General features: G+C 32.5%; 1 protein-coding gene across 1 annotated transcript; it reads right to left on the bottom strand.

Annotated features, from left to right (window-relative positions):
- Nucleotides 1-1370: 1370 nt before the first annotated feature.
- LOC105348788 (lachesin) lies at nt 1371-11307 on the bottom strand. Its single transcript, XM_034445143.2, has 8 exons — nt 10971-11307; nt 9723-9832; nt 8703-8781; nt 7136-7333; nt 6662-6819; nt 6174-6375; nt 4364-4594; nt 1371-3913 (listed from the first exon to the last, which is right to left on the bottom strand). The coding sequence occupies exons 1-8, from the start codon at nt 11056-11058 to the stop codon at nt 3792-3794; spliced, it is 1188 nt and encodes a 395-aa protein (XP_034301034.2). The 5' UTR covers nt 11059-11307; the 3' UTR covers nt 1371-3791.
- Nucleotides 11308-22428: the final 11121 nt, after the last annotated feature.

Here is a 22428-nt window from a genome sequence, read left to right as displayed (position 1 = left end):
TACAGCTAAGCGGTTATAAATCCCTGGGGTTAGAGTTTAATCCAAAGTCCAGCCCTTGTCTAACGCCGATGATGTAGAAGATTATTTGAATATGAGTTGAGAACGACAGTCATTAGCACTATAATATGCATGAGTGTCAGGTGTGAAAGAGTAAAACTCAAAATCTGAACGCGTCAATTACCCAAGTTTTATACAGAGTAGGAGTTAAAACAAGACAATGAAGCAATTACAAATCGATTTAGTATCGGTGATAACTTGTCTTGAGATTTCTCAGTCATTTCTAGTCTTTTACTGTACATGTATGTACGATGAAGGAAAGTTTACGGTTATAAATAATGTACAGTTATGTACAATGAAGGAGAGTTAAAGTTGCTGGATGTCGAACAACCAGTGTTTCAATTTTGATATTGGGAGAACAATAATAAAAGAGGCAAAAAATACCGGTATAAACACCTTTGCTTTCATTTTTTCTTACATGTCGAGCATACTAGAAGGGTTTGGTCTCCCCCCCCCCCCCCCCCCCGGAAAAATAAACATTAGATTTATATAATTTTTTATCGTAAAATTATCAAAAAAATAGACCTTGGACCGATAGATAGATTGAATTTTGCTGCTTTTGGTAATACACAACAATTGAGTCAAATTTTATTTTTATGAAAGTTTGATGTTTTTTCTCGAATATAAAATTTCTCTTTGTGTGCAAAAGATGTTTTGATTGTATCATAAACCTGTCAATCCCATATTAGATATTAGAATATGACAAAGGCAGAAAGTTAACTTCACTTAGCATGCTAGAAATTTATGACTAGACAGCAATTAAGAATATTGTCGAGAGTAATTTAGCGAATCATATACAACCTGTAATACAAAGATGAATTCGAACAATTTTTAAAAAGATGATACATTCGCCAAAGCTCAAAACCAATTGAAGAGCACATTTACAACATGGATCTTATCAAATCTGAGAATTCTTTCCTGATTTCAGAATAATTTGGTCACAAGAAAAACTAAGGAGAATAATTTGATCACGAGAAAAACTAAAGAGTTCCTTGGTCATACCTTCCTACGTTATCACAGTGGATTAGATGTTGTATTTCATCTGTAAAGACCAGAGTTTAGCACACAATACTGTGTGTAAGTCTTCAAATACAGAACTACTGTTATTTTCGAAGTAGTTTTACATTTAAACGCAGATAGTAAAGTTAAATTTCTGGTATCTCCTTGGAGCAAATAATAATTCATTTATTTCCTTAGAGAATTCCGTTCAATACTCAAACATTTTCCACGTGCATTGTAATGTTCCTCCGTATAAATTTGCACCTTATGCAATATGCGATACTGCATTTTGATAATATCAACAAAATATTCGATACAATTATAAATTTTTTATTGTATTTTTTTGCATTTTTATCTAATGTACAAAGTTCAAGATTAAAAGACATGTTTTGATTAGTAGTTTAATTAAACTTTATAAACTAATCACATAAATATGGAAATATAATTCTACAATACACATACATAATCCATGAGAATAGGAAAAATATGCAATCATTCAAAATATATTACAACGTAAGACATAAACTAAGTGTATGGACTCACTCTTGTCTATGTAAACTCTATGATAAATGTGTAAGGATCAAATATTAACCAAAAAAATTGACTATCTGGTATTATACATCCATTCTAATAATACACAGTTTTATCTGAATTTTAATCAAGTCATCCAAATACCGGTAATTATACAAGTAACGAATATATGTATCTTTAAAGACCTGAGTATCTTTCTTCTGATTTCACTGTATATTATTGCTTTAAAAAATTGCAATATCATATTTTGAATTATTACACTTTTTAAAAAAAATCTTTCTGAGAGATAGTTGTAAATCACTCGTTTTGCTTATTATTGCATGTATATTGTATAATATATACAAGTAATTTAAGGCGATGAGATGGGGAAAACATGAATAAATCAAAAGATCGAAACATAAGTGAAAAAAAAACAAAGTTTAAAAAGTGGGAGACGGGGTCACATTAAAGATATAAAGATCACACTAAATAACACATCTGGTGATCCATGAAATTCACTATGTCCTTCTTGATTCCCAGAGTTCTTTTTTCATTATTCACACTTTTGGAAGACGTTCTATAGATATGCCAGCATATATAATTTAGTTAGCACTTCACATGCACTTCTGCCATTTATAATTTACAAATGGTTTAAACAAGAAATCCAAAAACCACATTAAAAAATTTAACTATATAAAAAAAACAAAATAACTACCGGTATTTGGCATATTGAAGTGGGATCACATTGCATAAATCAACAAAAATATTAAAATCATATATCAATGCCCAGATCATTTTCACAAGCTGTACTCTCACCTCATGCATGCAGATAATGAGACCCCATTTTCATATACTACTGCCGCATAGTAAATGAACTAAAACAACACTCGCATACATACAGAAACTTGAAATGCCTCCTCACATATAACCAAAGAGTTGGAACAGACAATATGACACAATTCATAAAGCAATTGATGATATACATTCTTAGACAGACTGGAAAAAAAATGAAAGATATTGTACATTAAAGTTGAATTATATGTATACAATGTGCAAGTGTATTTTCAAAGTTGTTGATAAATGCCTAAAAATATATTGGTAGATTACTCACATTGATCTTGAATTATTCACTTAATTGGTACACAGGTAGACCTGCTTCAGTGCAGGTCGATATACTAGCTATGATTAAAAATTTTAATCATTGACTGGTACCCATTATTTGTTATTCAATCATGACTAGGACGATTTTCATGTTTGTAAGTATAATTCAATTAGCTTTAAATCATTGATATTTTTTGTATATATATAACTTAATGTACGTACATTATCATGGCAAACACAGTACATTGTATACAATCAACTACATTAAATTATGACAAAATCTCAGGATTTCTAATCATTGTAATAAGTACCAGTAGATATACAGTACTGTCCACATCGTAGAAAGAAAAGACTGAAATGAGCATAGGAAAGAATATAGCTGTCTTGTATTAACTCTTATTGACATTGAGTAATTGTTTATATAAATTCTTGCAGTGTTCACCTGAACAAAAGATATATTATCTTTTGAGCTTTTGATGGTAAGGAATATAGCTGTTCTCTTGTATTAACTCTTATTGACATTGAGTAACTGTTTATATAAATTCTTGCAGTGTTCACCTGAACAAAAGATATATTATCTTTTGAGCTTTTGATGGTAGATTTGATATCTATGATTCTTTCTACAACAATGGGTAAAAATAAAAATAAAATAAAAGTAGGCTATAAATATTGTGGCACTTGAAGTTTTACATTATATATCAAATATAATGACAGTTAGGGATCACATTCTATAATACAATGTATATTTTACAAAACTCCCAACTAACTTTAATATTTATATACATAAGTTTACAAATCAATCACACTGCATGCATATATTGTCTCAAAATAGTATTGCCATATCCATTTCCAGTTCAAGATCTTTCTTCAAACTGTTGATAAGACACTCTCTGTTATATGGTTTGTGATAAATCTTTTGTCAAATTTCTTAGACGGAAATAGAATCAATATCCTGAAAATCTCGTGTATCAGCTTTTGCTTATTCAGAATGATTGCGTGATCATCTTTCATGATTTCACAGTTTAAAAAAAAATTCATGAAGAACACACTATTTTCAATAGTTCTTGAGGATAAAAACCTTGTTCTTGCATGCTCACAGTTTTTCTCTTTCACCTATACTCCATTCACAGTACAAGCAGAGAGGCTAGTCCAAACAGGAGCACAGTGAACACGGAGGCTTGTATCTGTGTCCCCGCCCCCGCTCCGCCCGGGCTAGGACAGTTAGATCCCTGGCACTCCATTGTTTCTGGAAAAAAAGAAAAAGATCATTCAATTTACACACTAAAACAATAAAGGCTGCATGTATACAAGTGGATCCTCTTGAAAAATTTTAAGTTCCAGAGTAAAGTTCAACAATTCCAATATTAATATTATATATGTCAAGAATTTGAAACTTGAGGAGGTGGATGCTGCTAGGTGACATATTGTACACTCTGTTTGCAATAACCCTTGAATTATTTACTCAAAGTGTGAAATTTCATAGATAAGACTTTTTGCAAAATAATCAACAGACATGAAATTCTTTTGACAAAATAAATTTACACACAAATCAGTGAAAGATATAGTTGTAAATAGTTATAACCAACAAAATAACTGTTTTATTCCATGAAAAAAAAGATCTAGCCATAAAACTGCATCGTGTCAAAAATAAAAGCTTCCTGTTCTCTTATTGCAGTAAATATTGTATCATGCTTACCAAATAAGGCAATGGTTATTTCTCCGTCACCATATTTATTGGTACCCACACAATGGTAGTTTGTGTAGTCTTTGGCCTGAACGTTCTTCACCAAGAGTGTGTACCAAAACTCATCATTCTGTAGCTGACTGCTAAACTGCTTGGTGATGTCATATTTGTCGTCGTCATCTATTTCAATGAGTTTTCCATTCTCTGTTTCTTTCATCCATTTCATACTTGGCTGAGGATAACCTGTAAATTTACCAATAAATTCTTAGTATCCTCATAAAATTTAATTCTGGTTGTAACGCGGCATTTGATTGGATAGAAAAATTTAGTTAAATTTGTATAACCTGGTTTGCATGTCACAAGACACGTCACAATGCACCAACGTCAAAAACGTACTAATCCGCTTGACGTTACGTTTGAATTTTGAACAGATTAATATCATTATTAAAAGTAAAACGGACTCAATTTGTACAGCAACACACAGAAAATTAAATTATAAGGAATGAACTCAATATCTAGCCAAGTTATACTCGTATAACCTGAGTTGGAGCAATTTACACTTTTTCTTTTTTATAATCCGCTTCGCAGATTATAAAGCGTAAATTGCCCCAGCCCAGGTTATACTCGTATAACTTGGGTAGACATTGAGTTCATTTCTTAATTATATAAAAGGGACATGTTGTAAATGTACTATGCCTAAATAGTAGTCAGGTTTTATACAAATTGCATGAGCCGGACCCACTATGCATCAAACCCCGACTACTATTTAGGCATAGCACATGCACAACACATAAATATTTTTATTATTATGCTGACTGTTGTATTATAATTGATGTGCCTTCATTGCTATGAGTAGCTGTGACGTTTCAGTGTTTTCTAGTCCCTATAAATAACCATCGAAAAAGCAAGCATTTGCTCTTTGTTAATATCACAAAAAACGTTTATGTTCTTTCCAAGAAATGAGATTTGATTGACCTTACCAAGAATACTTGAATTGTTTAGCAGACGAAATCTCATTGAATTTTTTTTATGTATATATTCTTTATTCAGCATCATTCAAAAAAATATTTTCATGATTCTCATGTACAATTTTTTTTAAAAATTTGTTTATTAATTCGTTCAAAAGTTTATTAGAAACTTTAACTTTGAAATCCTCGTCAATAATGAGGCGTGTTTGGAAAGAGTATTATTTTTAATTGCTTGTTGTCAGTTCTATGCATGGATCTACATTTTGTTATATAAAAACCGCTGGTTAATATCAGCTGATGTCGCATAATGTCGCATAGGTTATCAAACATAACGGTTTTAGGTTCAAGAGTTCGGAACCTGCTGTCGGCGTTTATATATGATTTTTCATGGCAAACATACTGTCACAAATTTCACATGTCACAAAAATTGCGAAAATGGGGAAAATCTGAAACATTCTTAATTTGCACCTGTCTTTTTTTGCGATTTAAAAAGTTCCCTATAGAAAATGATACAAGATATAATTTCCGCATATTCAATAATTTGCAATCTAAAAGAGGTCGCGAAGATAGCAAAAATTAAACCACCGCGAAAATTACTGTATATACGGTATCTGCTATGCTCTATTTTAGCAAAGTATGCTTATACGCTTTATAAACCCTTTGTGTACTATGCGAAAATAAATGAATATTGAATAATATCATATACTAGTGACAAACTGACAGGAGGCATTTGATTTAATAATACCGGTATATGACAGAGAATTTTAATTCTTACAAAGAGATTTTCAAGACAATTATGTGATTATTCATATTTTGCACATATATGCCATTTGACATGAAATATTTCTTCATACCTGCAACAATACACTCCAGTTTGGCATTAAACCTTCTGTTCTGAGCCTGACCCACTGTTGATTGCACAGGCCTACATGAGGGCTGAAAAAAGACGATGACCTCCACTTTGAAGCTGTCTGGGGGTTTCACATTATTGTCAGCTACACAGATGTAGTTCCCTCTGTCATTTCTCTGAATATCAGTCAGATTTAATGTTGCTCCCTGAAAGTCCATACAAAGATTGTACATCAAACAAAAATACAATTCAAGTTGTCAAGCATGGAACTGTGTGTGTGTGTTTGTGTGTGTAGGGGTGGGGGGATGGTTATGACAATTCTGGAACCCCCCTCCCCCACAACCCCTTGGGAAAATTCAATTTCTGAAATTTTCAGAGTAAAATAGACCTCAAAACCCTCTGCATCCACATATGGTAGTAATGTAAGCACAATATGAAGTTTGCCAAGAATAAATTCAATGCCATGCATCTTCAGATTAACTCTGTTTTTACCCTTGACTGGAATCCTCCCATGGGTAGTTCCTGACCGTCTTCTCTCTTCCAGGTTATGTTTGGGTAGGGGTTGCCGTGGGACTCGCATGTCAGCTGAAGAGAAGATCCTATGTCTTTTTCATAAATGGAGTTGATACTGGGCTGGATCTGAGGAGCAACTGGATTTAAACAGAAAACAATTAATACAATTAGCAATGAATTAAAATTCATTAACGTTTATAGATGAACATAAGTAATATTATGTACACCAATACATTGTACAGTGTATATTGTTTCTTGGTGAAACCAGGGTTTAATAATTTTCTTTTTAGAACTGTAAATGCATGCTGACAGAAATGTTTCAGTGACAGAAATTTATTAATTAAATATATATATCATTTTCTGCACCTTTCATTAATAGTACTCTAAAGACAGCCTCCATCTTGCTTATAAAACAGTGTGCAATAATCAATTCAATAAATCTACAGTACTTACTTTGTACTGTTAATTTTCCGATCTTCTTTGGCCATTCCGGCCACTGTACTCCTTGAATTCTAATCGTGCACAAATAATCGCCAGCATCCTCCTCTGCTAAATATCGAATCACCAACATGTACGTAACTCTCCGTCCATTTACACGACTCTGCATATCATATTTACGCAGCCCCGAATCCTCATTTATCCCAGTATTACCTGTAAAGAGAATATGATATAAAGAGAACATTAGTTTTAATGTGAAAACTTCGGTATAGATGATAACTTTTCTCATACACACAGTTACATGTATTTCCAGACAAAATTTCATTCTTTAAAAGCCCCCTGAACTGTCACGCAGTTACAAAAATCAGCTACCAGTACTAGCTAGTACATTCGGTCCTAAAGTGACAAAATGTTTCACAATCTCTGTATATTGCAAGGTTTACATCAATAATGGAATATTAATTGTGGCACCTTCTCTTTTGATATATATACAAGTCAATGTCAGGTACAAAGGAGTGTACATAAGGAGCTAACAGGTAAGCCAGTGCACAGGTATATGTATTACTGTTTTATTATATCTATATAACATCTACAGTAGTTCAATTTAAAGTCAGGAAACTTAGTTGACTGACTGATTATGAAACAATAAGGAGCTCTTGCTGCTTTCATTTTCTTGAAATCTTTCCATACTAGTATCATATTGAAATCTGAAAAAAAAAAATTTATGTGCATGCACTCAGAATTGGTGAGGAGTAAACTGCACTCTTTATTTTCTACCTAAAATTTTATTTATTTTAAATATAGAATAAAAGCCTGCCTGCAGCTGATTGTAAAATTATTATGCATGTGAAAAACATTGATCATGCACAGTTTGAATGTTTAGCTTCCCCAATTTATACACTTTTTCATTATTTTTGACAGTGGAAGTAGTCAGTCAATACACTTCCGTTCCCCTCTGGCCATAGAAAATGAGATACATTGTATGTGCCTGCCTGTCCCTCTATATAAACAAAGACTATACTGCAGATTCCTTTCCCGTTGTTATGTCTCTTTTTGTTTGAATACTGATAGAGCCCTATTCTATTAATTTCTGAAGTAGAAAATCAGATTACATTGTTATATAACAAGCAATAAAATAGATACACACTGATTTTGCTGGAATACTTAATAAAAGACAATAAACATGATATACATACCCGGTATATTCATAAAAATTATTATGATAAATTTGTTTTTTGGGGTTTTTTTTCTTTCTTTTTTTTTTTTTGAGGGGGGGGGGGGGGGAGGGAGGGAGGTGGAGAAAGTTCAAGGCAATCTTAAATAATCCTCAAATTTGTTAAACTTAAGGTAGGATGAAATCATACAAGTACAACATGTTCACCATTCTTTCAATCTCCCATAAATACAAAGCTTTAAATTAAAATGCAAATGAGTATTCTAGGAGAAAAGACATTCAGTATATAGGAACACCTTGATTGTCAAGACAATGGTATTATGTAACAATGAAAAAATTAATTTCCATTATATGTAAATTTACTTGCTCATTGCAGTTTGCATACATGAACATAAAAATTCACATTACCTTGATACACAATTTTGTCGTCTTCACTGAGCAAAATCGGATTTCCTCCATTTACTGTTTCCACTTTGGACCATTGCACCTGTTAAGTGTAAAAATATATGTAATTTTCAGTATCATATTGATGTGCAGGATTATATAAAGATAAAAAGTTTCATTGTAACTGCACCAGATTATATAGACCGTTTATTTTCATTAATCTAGATCACCAATGAAGAGAAATATTTGATACATAGCAAGGCATATCAAGTTCAAAAATTACTATTCAGAGGTGAATAAAACATCTCAATGACATATTCTTCGGTTTATTAAGTTAGATTCCAACATGTGAAATGCACTGATCATGCACAGTTTGAATGCTTAGCTTCCCCAATTTATAGACACTTTTTCATTATTTACGACAGTGAAAAGCAATTTTTAAAATTTAAAGGACCTGCATGGCATAAATTGATATGCAGGCAGGTATACATGTATGATAGGGTTTTTTTTAAATAATCAACAAAGAGTAAAAAAAAATACACATCTATCTGGCATCGATCTATATTCTCTTTTGAGAGTGGACAGGCATGCATAGCCTATTCTCTTTTGAGAAGTGGACAGGTATAGCCTACATAGGATATGTCTGTCAACTTCTCAAAAGAGAATATCTGGCATCTGGAAGGACTTAGATTTAAATCTGCTATTCCAGGGCAAGAAGAATGTAAATTTACCAGTTACACAATTAAATAAAGAATTAAACAAAGAACCCCTTTTTTATTTAAGTCATGAGTTCTACCGCTGTCTAACTGAGCTATTCTGGCCAATACAACAGCCATATCCATTACCAATATACATGTACATGCATAAATAAATGTACACATGCATGACATGCTCAGCATATCAGCTATAGTCACTATACATCTTAATTCTAATAAATATGCATCTCCCCTCTCTTTTTCAATTAACATCCTTAATGGCGCTCAATAAGACAAGCGCAGTGTTTAGCATAGTAAATATATGATCATTATGTAGATCTGTACTTACCACCGACTCGGAACCTTTGTTGACCACTGTGCAGTTCAAATAACCTATCTGGTTCTTCTGTTTTACCTCCGGTAAAATTTCATCCACAATGTCTGGTCGCTGGGCTTCAACTATAGATTATAAAGGGAATATTCATAACTTAAAGTCATCAAATTTAATCAAATAATTTTTCTTTTCTCTTAAGTAATTAAGTCAAATCCGCAGTAGGTGAAATGTAACGACTTTTAGTAAACAATTTTTGGGAAGTGTTTCTGTAACCCCACTGTTGCAGAGATTGATCCAAATGCAAGCTAGTATCCAAAAAATTCTTGGGAATCAATCTGGCAAACTATAGCAATAGGATTTTAGAAAAACTTGCTAAAAAAAGGTTGTTGCATTTGATATGAATTTTTGCAAATTTATTTCAAAATTACAATAATTTAAAAAAAAAAATTGCACTTAATTTCAAATTTATATCCCATTTTGGAAATATCCCAAAGATTGGTGCCAACCTATTAATTATAATCAAAACAAATACACTTAGTAATGTGTTGATCCTTAATTAATCTCGTAGGTGTGAATTATAGTTCTGATCGAGATATATAATTTAATTGATATTAATTGAGTGCAATATACCGATCCTTATTTTACTCTTGATTGAAATCTTTATACTTCACTGACAATTTTATGGCCCGAATGTAATAAAATGCAGGTACATGATGTCATCCCTATGTAAAGAATGTCTGCTGGCTATTGTACACAACTTCAAAATTTGACAAGAAAATGTTTATACTGACTAGAACACCTGGCTGTAGTTAAAAAAAATTGTTTCATACAAAATTTGCTATATACGTGCAGTTTTAATCACTTACTTCAATGGTTTGTTTCCTTAATTTGAAAACTGCGCAATGTTTATTCAATCAATCCATGTATTACGATATTGATAACATATATTGTTGATCGAAAGTTATTCCCCTTGTCGCATTTTTATAAAACGAATTCTTTTTATCAAAACACGCATTAGATCTAGTATTTATATAATGTGATTATTACAGATTATTCTGTGCTCATTTCAATATACTATCTAAACTGAATTGTACGTTCTATAGATAATATCGATCAGTCTCGGTTCGCATTAAGACTTACATACGTACCTGAGTCACAACACTATTATTATGCACGTGAAAAAGTAAATTACATTACACCTATTTGGAATTTCAAGTAAAATTTTTTATGTCTACAGAAGAAAAAAGAAACAAATATACTCACCAAATATTGACGATATTCCAACAAGAATTATAAACGTAATCGTAAACATCTTTGAGCTTGTCCGGAAATTCAAACAAACGTCCACCATTTTAAAATCGCAGGTAAGAGTGAGTCACGTGACACAGGTGTGACGGGAATTCCTGAGGTATTAATGACACATGCCAACCTGGGAGATTTTGTTTTTGTTTTAGTTTTTAAATACAACACCGGTACCTGCCGTTAAACATATAGTATTTTAGTATATATAGAATTATATTTCCCTGCACTATAATAATGACCAAAGTGCACGAAATTTTAATGGTCGCAAAGCAAATGAAAACTAAACGAAGAATTTCACGCGATCTGCTGTACAACTCCCTTCAACTAGCATATCAAATAAATGGCATTGTTCGTGGTATTACTGTTTTTCCCGACTTGACAATTGTATTGTGGGTTATATTTTCTCAAGTAACACTTGTTCAAAAACAAAGTACTTACAACCAGATTCAATTTATCATATTTTGTATTAGGTATATCATGTTGTTTGTTTGCTAAAATATGTCGGCAATCGGTTTTTGGAACGTAATTCGCAATTGAATAGTGAACTGCGTCTAGAACGCAGTTCGCAAATCAAAATTTAGAATTCATATTTGGGGCCCGAAATTTTCAGGGGCATCTACTTGTGGTATTTCACTACCGCTGTGAAAATATGGTGATGCAATTATCTATAGTTTTTACGAATCGGGCTGATATGCAATTGAATAGTGAACTGCGTTCTAGAATTCAAAATTTAGAATTCATATTTGGGGCCTGAAATTTTCAGGGGCATCTACTGGTGGTATACCATTACCACCATGAAAATATGGTGAAGTGGACATCTTTACTTTTTGAGATTCGGGCTCATTTGCAATTGATAAGTGAACTGCGTTCTAGGATTTATATTTAGAATTTATATTTGGGGCCTGAAATTTTCAGGGTCATCTACCGATGGTTTACCCCTACCATTGTAAAAATATGGTTATGTGGTTGTCAATAAGTTTATAGACTCGGTCCCCACTCATTTAACACTATGTGAAATTGAAAAGTGAACAGTGTTCTAGAACGCAGTTTGCAATTAAAAATTTAGAATTCATATTTGGGGCCTGATATTTTCAGGGTCATGTAATAGTTGTTGACCACTTCTGTCATAAATATACTTTTATGGTGAAGTGGTGATCTCTAGTCTTTGAGATATGAGGCCCTTAAAACTTAAATATTAATTATTTTGTGATTTTAAACATCGGGCTCGGAAACATCGAGGGCCCCTACCCTTGACCCTGAAAAGTTTATAAAGTGTTGATCTTACTGAAAATACACATACGCTAATACTGAATATTTCTCTCTCTCTCTCTCTCTCTCTCTCTCTCTCTCTCTCTCTCTAATTTGAGAAATTGTGTTACTGTTAAGGGTACTGTATTAACTTTAGGCTCGATTTATCAAATTTTGATTGTTATAAAGATCAATGTCATGAAAGATACATGTATTTGTTCAAAACACAAAAATGAAATAAATTATTCTTGACATAACATTCGACATTTTTTTTTTACTATATTATGGAAATTTTAGGCTCAAACAAAAATGGACTTAAAGCAAAAGAGAGGAAATTTTGATTGCAGATTTTGTTTTCTGCTAAAACATTTTTGACAGTACTTCACTATTTAAACTTTTATATTAAAGTCAATGTAATCTTGCATGTGTTTTGTTGGTATTATCTCACTTAATCATTAAGATAACCACATGACATGCAATGCAAAAATATATTGAAAAATGCTTAATAACGATAAAAGATCGACATCGTATCTCAACATTTTTATCATTGACATATATATATATATATATATATATATATATATATATATATATATATATATATATATATATATATATATATATATCAGCAACTCTAAAAACCATTTAAATATGAAATATGATACAATATGATAAACTAGGATTGTTAATTATACCATTGACTAATCACATCTGATGATAACACGACCCCCCCCCCCCCCCCAAACAACTGACGTAAAATTTTAAATGATATCTTCAGTTTTACAATAGGGAAAAGTCTTAAACCCAACATAATTAAATGTTTTTCATCTCATTTTTTATATCAGTCCCTAAAGCGAGCCGATACCCGCAAAATTGGGAAATATATTCCCTCAGTCATGTTTTGACGTGAACCCCCCGAAAAAAAAGAAAAAAATCGATGATTTCAAGTCCAATATTTAAAACCCCATTATAATGGATAGTGTTTTATAAATGGAGACCCGAACCTCAATAACTAGAGATGACCACTTCATCATATTTTCATAGTGGTAATGGTATAACATTAGAAGATGACCCTGATGAATGGGTGAAATTAATTATAGTTCATCAAATCAATTAGTACATAGAAAGTACTCGTCATGAGACACAATGATTGAGGACTGACTGCTGTATGTACACGTACTACTATAGAATACTAACAGGACACGCGCATGCTACTAGTTACACGACAACTCATTAGCAGCACGTGTAAAAGAGATGTGACGTTTTCTCTGTTGACAAACAACATCGTGTACATGCAGCTCTCGCGCTGACATTTGACAAAACAACATCAGCCAACTTGTCTGTTGACCTAATTTTCCGTGTTTTCTGTCCGGTGTCATCCTCTGTAGCTAATGAGGACAAAGAATAACCCGGTGTATTTTTTGTCATATTAATCAAGAAATGAAAATATTTTGCTGAACAAGATGTCAAGAATCCCCGTTTCTGCTGATGATTTACTTAATTGGAGGCTTCTCTTTCTATTACTGAGTAACAAATGAAGTCGTATGGAGAAATTGATACACTTAGCTTTGATACCAAACAGCATAAAACCGGGAAAATAAAATCCCGCTAAATGGCCATTGTAGAGAATGAATGTTGCTATAATATGGACGAAGTAATGAGATATATAGAGACAATTGACGATTGTAGAAACCCTGACAGAGAAATGGGCGATAAACAGTAGATACCAGGAATGGACTGCAAAGATATAGTTTTTAGCTCACCTGAACCGAAGGTTCAAGTGAGCTTTTCTGATCACCCGTTGTCCGTCGTCCGTCCGTCCGTCTGTCTGTCCGTCCGTCTGTAAACTTTTCACATTTTTGACTTCTTCTCAAAAACCTCTGGGCCAAATTTAACCAAACTTGGTACAAAGCATCCTTATGAAAAGGGGATTCTAAATTGTTAAAATAAAGGGTTCAACCCTTTTTAAAGGGGAGATAATTACGAAACAGTGAAAATAGGGTGCATGTCTTTAAAAATCTTCTTCTCAAGAACCACTGCACCAGAAATGCCAATATTTACACAAAAGCTTGTATATATAGTGAATATTCTAAATTGTAAAAATCGTGACCCCCGGACTAAAACTGGGGCCCCAGGCGGGGTTCAAAATTTAACATAGAAATACATTGGAAAAATGTTTAAAAATCTTCTTCTCAAGAACCACTGCACCAGAAATGCCAATATTTACACAAAAGCTTGTATATATAGTGAATATTCTAAATTGTAAAAATCGTGACCCCCGGACCAAAACTGGGGCCCCAGGCGGGGTTAAAAATTTAACATGGAAATACATTGGAAAAATGTTTAAAAATCTTCTTCTCAAGAACCACTGCACCAGAAATGCCAATATTTACACAAAAGCTTGTATATATAGTGAATATTCTAAATTGTAAAAATCATGACCCCCGGACCAAAACTGGGGCCCCAGGCGGGGTTCAAAATTTAACTTGGAAATACATTGGAAAAATGTTTAAAAATCTTCTTCTCAAGAACCACTGCACCAGAAATGCCAACATTTACACAAAAGCTTGAATATATAGTGAATATTCTAAATTGTAAAAATCATGACCCCCGGACCAAAACTGGGGCCCCAGGCGGGGTTAAAAATTTAACATGGAAATACATTGGAAAAATGTTTAAAAATCTTCTTCTCAAGAACCACTGCACTAGAAATGCCAATATTTACACAAAAGCTTGTATATATAGTGAAGATTTTAAATTGTAAAAATCATGACCCCCGTACTAAATCTGGGGCTCCAAACGGGGTTCAAAGATTAACATGGAAATAAATATGATAAATGTTTTAAAATCTTCTTCTCAAGAACCACTGCACCAGAAATGCCAATATTTATACATAAGCTTGTATGTATAATTAAGATTCTAAATTGTTAAAATTGTGACCCCCTGGCAAAAACTGGGCCCCCAGGCGAGGTTCAAAGTTTAACATATATAAGAAAAATGTTTAAAAATCTTCTTCTCAAGAACTACATTGCAACAGTTTGGGATATTACTATGCATACATCCTTGGCAATTGTAGATTCTAAAGTGTTAAAATCATGACCCCTGGACTAATACTGGGGCATCAAGAAGGGTTCAAAGTTTAACATAGAAATATATAGGAAACATGTTTTAAAAAAATCTTCTCGAGAACTACAATGTCATTCTTTGTGAGATTACTTTACTTGGATCATCAAATAATGAAAAATTTAAATTATAGAAGCGATCTAATACTGGGGCTCCAGGAGAAGGGGTTCAATGTTTCACATAAAAAGATAGGAGGGAACATGTTTAAAAATCTAATGGAGGAGAACTACAATGCTTCAATTTGTGAGATTACTATGCAAGCATTCACAAATTGTAAAGTTTCTAAATTGTGGAAGCCGTGACCCCCAGACTAATATTGGGGCCCAAGAAGGGGTTCAAAATTAACATAGAAATATATAGGGAACATGTTTAAAAATCTTCTTCTCAAGAACTACATTGCAACAGTTTGTGAGATGCAAGCATCATTGGCTATTGTAGATTCTAAATTGGTAAAACCGTGACCCCCGAACTAATACTGGGGCCCCAAGACCCCCAGACCAATACTGAGGCCTCAAGTGGGGTTCAAAGTTTAACATAGAAATATATATCGAAAATGTTTAAAAATTTTCTTCTTGAGAACTACAATGCTACAGTTTATGAGATTACAATGCAGGGGTCCTCAACTAGTGTAGTTGTTAAAGCCAACCATAAACCCCGGACCAATACTGGGGCCCCAGAAAGGGGTTTAAAGTTTAAAATAAAAATAACATATGCTAGGAAATAGAATGTTACAAGGAACTGTTGTTCAGGTGAGCGATGTGGCCCATGGGCCTCTTGTTATGAATTTGATACCGCTTATTGCATTCTAAATCTCATTTGTTTTTCCGATTCTTTGAGGCATTCGTTTGTTTTATTTTCTTGTTAGGTCCTGGTTTTTGCTATAATTACAAACAGATTGGTACACACATTTTTAATCAAGACCTACCCCCTTTTCAACCCCCCTAACCACAAACTGTCCGTCGATTTATCATTTGTAACTTGAAGGGAAAATCAAAAAACAAAAAAAATATCTGATTAATCCTGTCTCCATAAAACGTGCTAATTACCGCAAAATTAACAGTGTTTCTGAATCCGAACTGACTTAATTTTACAGAAATATTGACAGATGTAAAAAGTTTATTAAAGCCTGACACTTGTGGATTAATTTGTCATATTTAACAAGACCTATCAAATTTTCGTGGAACACGAGACATTTTGATTAAGTTGCAGCAGACGATCTGATTTCTCCCGCCAGATAATGAACCGTAAAAGTTCCACCATTTCTACGTTTCAGTTGTATTGACAATTGACACTGACGCGTATTTTATTCTTCCTTCGGTTCATCTAATGTCCGAAATTTTCCAGTCTATCTATCTCAAGATGTTCTTAACTGTAGCTAATTAAAATATTGAATTGATTCTTCAATTCTTTCAAACATACAGTATGGTTTTAATGCATTGCTATTTCAGACGAACAATATGATTTTTTTTAATGATGTACAAAATTATTTTAGAATAGAAATGATTGCAGTAATTAAAATTTAGGCAACAGACGAATTTGAAAATAAGACTTGTGCCCCATCAACAGAAGAGTAAAAAAAACCCCTGTTTATATTTTATCATTTCTAAGAGATATTTCGTCTTGCTGTCACATTCTGTAAATTCTTTGAAGTTCCAGTAAAATACAGGTTTGGTATGGAACCTTTCAATTTTGCAAATTTTTCTGTTTTTTCTGTCATACGTTTTAATTATGAATCATTACTCGTGTCAGCTTCATTAACAAGGGGCTAACAAAACTGTTTGACAAAATTACGACTTTTTAATGTTTCAATGTAAGTTTAAAATGTACCCCCGAAAAAAAACCCCAAATCTGCCAGGTAAGTATATACCGCAATAAATAACCATCGAACAAGGTTGACGAACATGGCTGTTGTTGGAGAGTACCGTAGTAGTATCCGGAATAAATCAATGTCACGAGTCTCGTTGTTGTAATCGTCCTGTTTTACACATGTACATTGCGTTGGCAGGTATTGTGTCAGAAATTAGTACTATGTTAACAGACTGGGTCCCATAAATCACGTGAAATATATTTCATTAATATCGTGGGAAATAATTAGGAGTAAATTTACAGGCCTAAAATTTGAATTCTAAATTTTGAATTGCGAAATGCGTTCAAGAACACAGTTCGCTTTTCCATTGCAAATAAGCCAGAATCTCAAAAAGTTGAAATGATTACTTCACCATATTTTCAAGGTGGTAATTAATGGTATATCACCAGTAGATGACCCTGAAAATTTCAGGCCACAAATATGAATTCTAAATTTTGAATTGCGAACTGCGTTCTAGAACGCAGTTCACTATTCAATTGCAAATAAGCCAGAATCTCAAAAAGTAGAGATGACCACTTCACCATATTTTCAGGGTGGTAATGGTATACCAAGCATATTGATAGATTGAAGACACGTCTTAGTGGTTGACAAAGAAATTATATACATTGCTTTTTCAGATTGTTGTGTCTGAGATTCTACCCAACCTGAAACTAGTACTATGTTGGAACCACATCAAAAGGGATCTTATTTGTACCCTCAATGATCTGATCGTGTATTCTTGCCAGTTGGAACAGCTACTACAAGCAGAGGACGAAAATAAATTTGATGCTATATATACATGTACTCAGAATTTTCTGGAATGTGGAATTTGCCTGTTTTCGTCCATCTCAGCGAAATAAAAGAAGTTCTGAAGACTAGAACCTGTAAATGGGCGCTGGAAGAGTACGAAATATGTGATCTGTTCTCAGGTACAAACAACATCTGCGAGAGATTTAAACGCCACTACTAAAAGACTTAGAACTATTTTAACAAGACCTTCGACCTTTGGAAGAATGTAACACTCTTTTTATTACGTCAAAACAAGTCAAATCTTACTTATGCTTATTGACACATGTATTACTATGTTGTATTATAATATTATATATAATTTATTAGACCCTTGACATCACAATTTAATGCAAATATGTTATTGCACCTCATGTACCATTGTATATGTTAATGGTTTGGGAGAATAAATTGAATTGAAATTGAAATGAATTGTGTGTATGGATTTTTTTTAATTTATTTTTTGGGGGGGGGGGGGGGCTATAAAACAATCAGCATGTTGGCGTTCCCACGACCATTGTCAAATCTGAATAAAGATATATGACGTCTGCTTATTTATAGCATGGAATCGCCTTAACGTGCAAACACAACTTAGGAAATAATGTCTGTTAAAGAAAATTTATGGGAATGTATTCATACAGTGCGTATATCAATTTATTTGCTGGATAACTTGTATTTGTTGTTCTTTTAGCATGTTGTAATTCAAATATGAAGTTAATTAAAGGGAATCTACTAAGTAGTAAAGCTATTATAATAGCAAATCATAATGTCCAAACCCTTGATTAGGTCCGTCAGCCTCCTTATCATTTAGAGACACATTAAGTGAGGTTGTTAAAAATTTTTGGTCATTATTTAAGGAAGAAGGGTATTCAGTATACATAATTCACACTGGAATGCAGTTGGTATTTATGACCTCTCTATGCTTAATTCAGGGTAAAAGAAGTAAACGCTAATAATCCGATTTATACCATGATCTTTTTAATACACGTTTTTATGTTTAAAACGCCGAGTCTTTATTTTTATTTATTTAAAATACTTCAAGTTTAATTAAAATAAAATGTTGATTTAAAAGAAATTGAATTCCTTTATTATAGATGTGTATTAACAAGGTATCTTTTTACTATTATAAGTACATATAGTCCTCTTTATTTTATAACCAATATTTTGACCGTGCTTGACATTATTGTAGACCTGAAGCCTGGTAAACCTAGACTGCCCTCCCCCTTTACCTGAACAATCATGATGATTTCGCTGCATGTCATATGGCTAATGACGATAATTGTTAATCGTAAATATCGTAAATAATCCTTAAAACATTTTCTGCGATACAATTTATCTTTTCTTTTTTAAATCAAAGTACTGAGAGTACTGAAAGACGGGGTCTTGAAAGCTTGAATTTGTAATCCTTGATTTCCTCGAATATGCTTCGAAAAATTATGAGTTTGAATTAGTTGTTACAATCTATGTTTATTCGGCTTTTTTGCAATTGTCTGATACTTTGTCTAAATTTTACTCAATCCCGGCCTTCATAATTGTAGAAAATTGACTTAACGGTATTTTATGTAAAAAAAGACCCCAAGGAAAAAACTCAAAAAATTACTACTAACCTGGAAAATCAAACAACCATATCAAAGTAGATACTTTTAATCATTATATTTATTCAATTTTGTGTTCCAAGGGAAAATCCACAAGTCGGACGGTATCCGTAGTAAACATTTTATGAAAACCCCGAAAACTCTAAAACTGCTGAATTAACAAACAAAGTGAACATTTGTATACCGATAACAAACACAGGCACCTGACGTTAGAAATATTTTTTTACAATAAGATTCCAAGAACTTTAACAATAAAAAGATTTGTCACGGTCGATTTGTCGATTTTTAAGACCGACTTATCTGACACGATTTTCTTCATTTGCGATTCATGCAAAATTAATACGTAAAGATAAATCCTTCGCCATTAACAACTTTTTTGTGTAAACTCTTGCATCACCTACACGAATTACGATACAACCGTTCCTTTCATTAAAAATCATACTCCGAAAATCAGAGACATAAATAACAGAGATTGGCAACTTCGCAATTTTAGCGGTGTCCGGTCAAGTCGTACACAGACCAACTCGTAAATTTGAACCTGATAGTGAACATGAACATGAACCTGTAAATATGTTTAAGCTTGTTTTATTTATGAAATATTTACAAAAACTCTTTATTTAGTTTTTAAATTACTTTTTTAAAACTTATTGACTTTTCACAAAGTAATGGTAATGTATTACTTTTCTCATGTAATGGTAATGTAATGCATTACTTCAAGAAAATTAAGTAATGGTAATAGTAATTTAATGCCCTAATTCATGAAGTAATGGTAATGTAATGCATTACTTTACTATGTAATTCACCCCAAACCTGATTTCAACTAAGCCTGAAAACATGAACATTAACATTTAACTTGGTTCTTCAATCGCTAAGATTGTATATATTATATGATATTTAAGATCAATTCTATGTAAGAGTCAAAATTCGGTGGCCACGCATAGTAACGGATTTTCTTCATACTTGACAATTTGATAGACTTTGGTGAGTAAAACAGTCTTACACCATTTGTTTGTTGCTATTTGGTCACGTTGCCATGGTAACCGAGGATAAAGATGTAAAAATTGGCATTTAAATGCGTATTTGAGAACATATTGTGAGTAATGTGCAGAACTTAGGGGTTCCAGAGTAGAATATATTATAAAAAATAGTTGTCATTTTTCAAAAAGAAAGAAAAGTTTCATGGAGAAACGCATATTATTAGAGCGTTTCCATTGTTACTAAACAGAAATCTTAAACTCTTTTTTCTTCATTTAATTTAAATAAAAAATGCAAATCTTTGATTTTTTGGTAGACACTATTATGATTGTGCAATTAAGAATTTGAATATCAAAATTAAGAACCGTTGTTATGGTAACAAGCTTAAAAATAAGGAAAATTTTAATATTTTTAGGCATCTTTGAATGGATATTATTCACTTATGATAAATAAATAATTATATAAAATCAAATGGTGAGAAAAAACAAAGTTTGTCCTTAACATTAATAACATTTGAAAAAAATCTGAAATTTTCTAAAAGTAACTGCCGTTGCTATGGACTTTTCAAAAAGTCAGAATTTCTGTGTGATTTTTTACGCAACTTAATTTTCCATGGCAACAACACTTCCCTGTTGCATAACAAAGCTTTTTGTGGAATATAATGAAAATTAAGATATTTTTTTACAAGTTTCAACTAAAACATTTGCAAAATAATTCTAAGATCGGGAATTAAAGCATATCAAAATCATCTTCAATTTCTCAATTTTTCCTATTTTTTGGCCTTGTTGCCATAGCAACGGATGTCAATTTTCATAATAAAATATATATAGCAAGGACATTGATATGGATGTAAAAAATTAACAGTTTCCCATTTCGCCTCATTAAAAAAACGCAAAAAACTGATTTCAAAAATTTGTAACGGTTTTAATGGTAACATTTTAAAAGTATTGATTTCTCCATCAATTTTCTGATATCATTAAATAATTGAAAATAGGACAAAGGCTGTTTTACATTAGTGGGCAAAACCTTTTAATATGGCTTCAAAGTAGGTAAGTTTTGCTATTTTTCCATCTTTAGCCTCGATTACTATGGCAACGATTACCCATAGCAACCAATTTTTAGTGGTTTTCTGCGTTTTACACCTAGGAGTGTCGATGTATGAAATATAAGGAAAATTGGTGAATATGCGTCGCCAGATCCTTTTATAAATCTTTGATTCTAGATCTTACAGAGAATTGATCTTAAGTCTTTCAAAATGTATAATCTATTATAGATTTTGCTTACAATGCATTATTTTAAATTTAAATTCAACTTAATCAACTAAAGAGCCAACGAACGAGAAGGCAAATTCAGCCTTGTTTTTATTTTCTTTGTACAAAATTCCATTAGAGACGAACAGCAGTCATACCGCAAGTAGACTGAAAGCAAATGAAACATCTATTTAATTTGTAAAACATCTGTGTATAACCCGTCCCGATTTTAACTTCGGCTTGCGCATGAATTTTGGTAGTATTAAGGTGAAAGATTGTCAAATTAAAATTCACAACTTTTCAAAAATGGCACATTGCGTTTGGGAACTTTAATACCGATTCCACCATTAACCTCTTCTATTGATTAATGAGCTCGTACACCAACTGAATCTTCAACGGCGTTGTGCATTCAGTTACGTAACTCATTCCACATTTGAACCCGAGCAAGAATATTTTGATCAATAAAACTATTTGTTTATTTTCTAAATGTGTTTATACACCGAGGACTTAAAAAGATTTAATGCGTGTTTTTATAATACATATTGACTGAAATGCATGAAAACTTTCTGTTCTGCACTATTATCTTACGCGTAGAC

This window comes from Magallana gigas, chromosome 2, assembly GCF_963853765.1.
Source record: "Magallana gigas chromosome 2, xbMagGiga1.1, whole genome shotgun sequence".
Taxonomy (NCBI): domain Eukaryota; kingdom Metazoa; phylum Mollusca; class Bivalvia; order Ostreida; family Ostreidae; genus Magallana; species Magallana gigas.
The sequence above is the reverse complement of the archived record's forward strand: the minus strand, read 5'-3'. Positions and strand labels throughout refer to the sequence as shown.

Excerpts from the sequence above, each read along its gene's own strand:
- LOC105348788 (XM_034445143.2), bottom strand. The coding sequence starts at position 11,058 with ATGGTGGACGTTTGTTTGAATTTCCGGACAAGCTCAAAGATGTTTACG. Across the intron at positions 4,595-6,173 it reads ACTGGAGTGTATTGTTGCAG|GTTATCCTCAGCCAAGTATG; the intron begins GTATGAAGAAAT and ends GTAAATTTACAG. Across the intron at positions 3,914-4,363 it reads AATAACCATTGCCTTATTTG|AAACAATGGAGTGCCAGGGA; the intron begins GTAAGCATGATA and ends CTTTTTTTCCAG.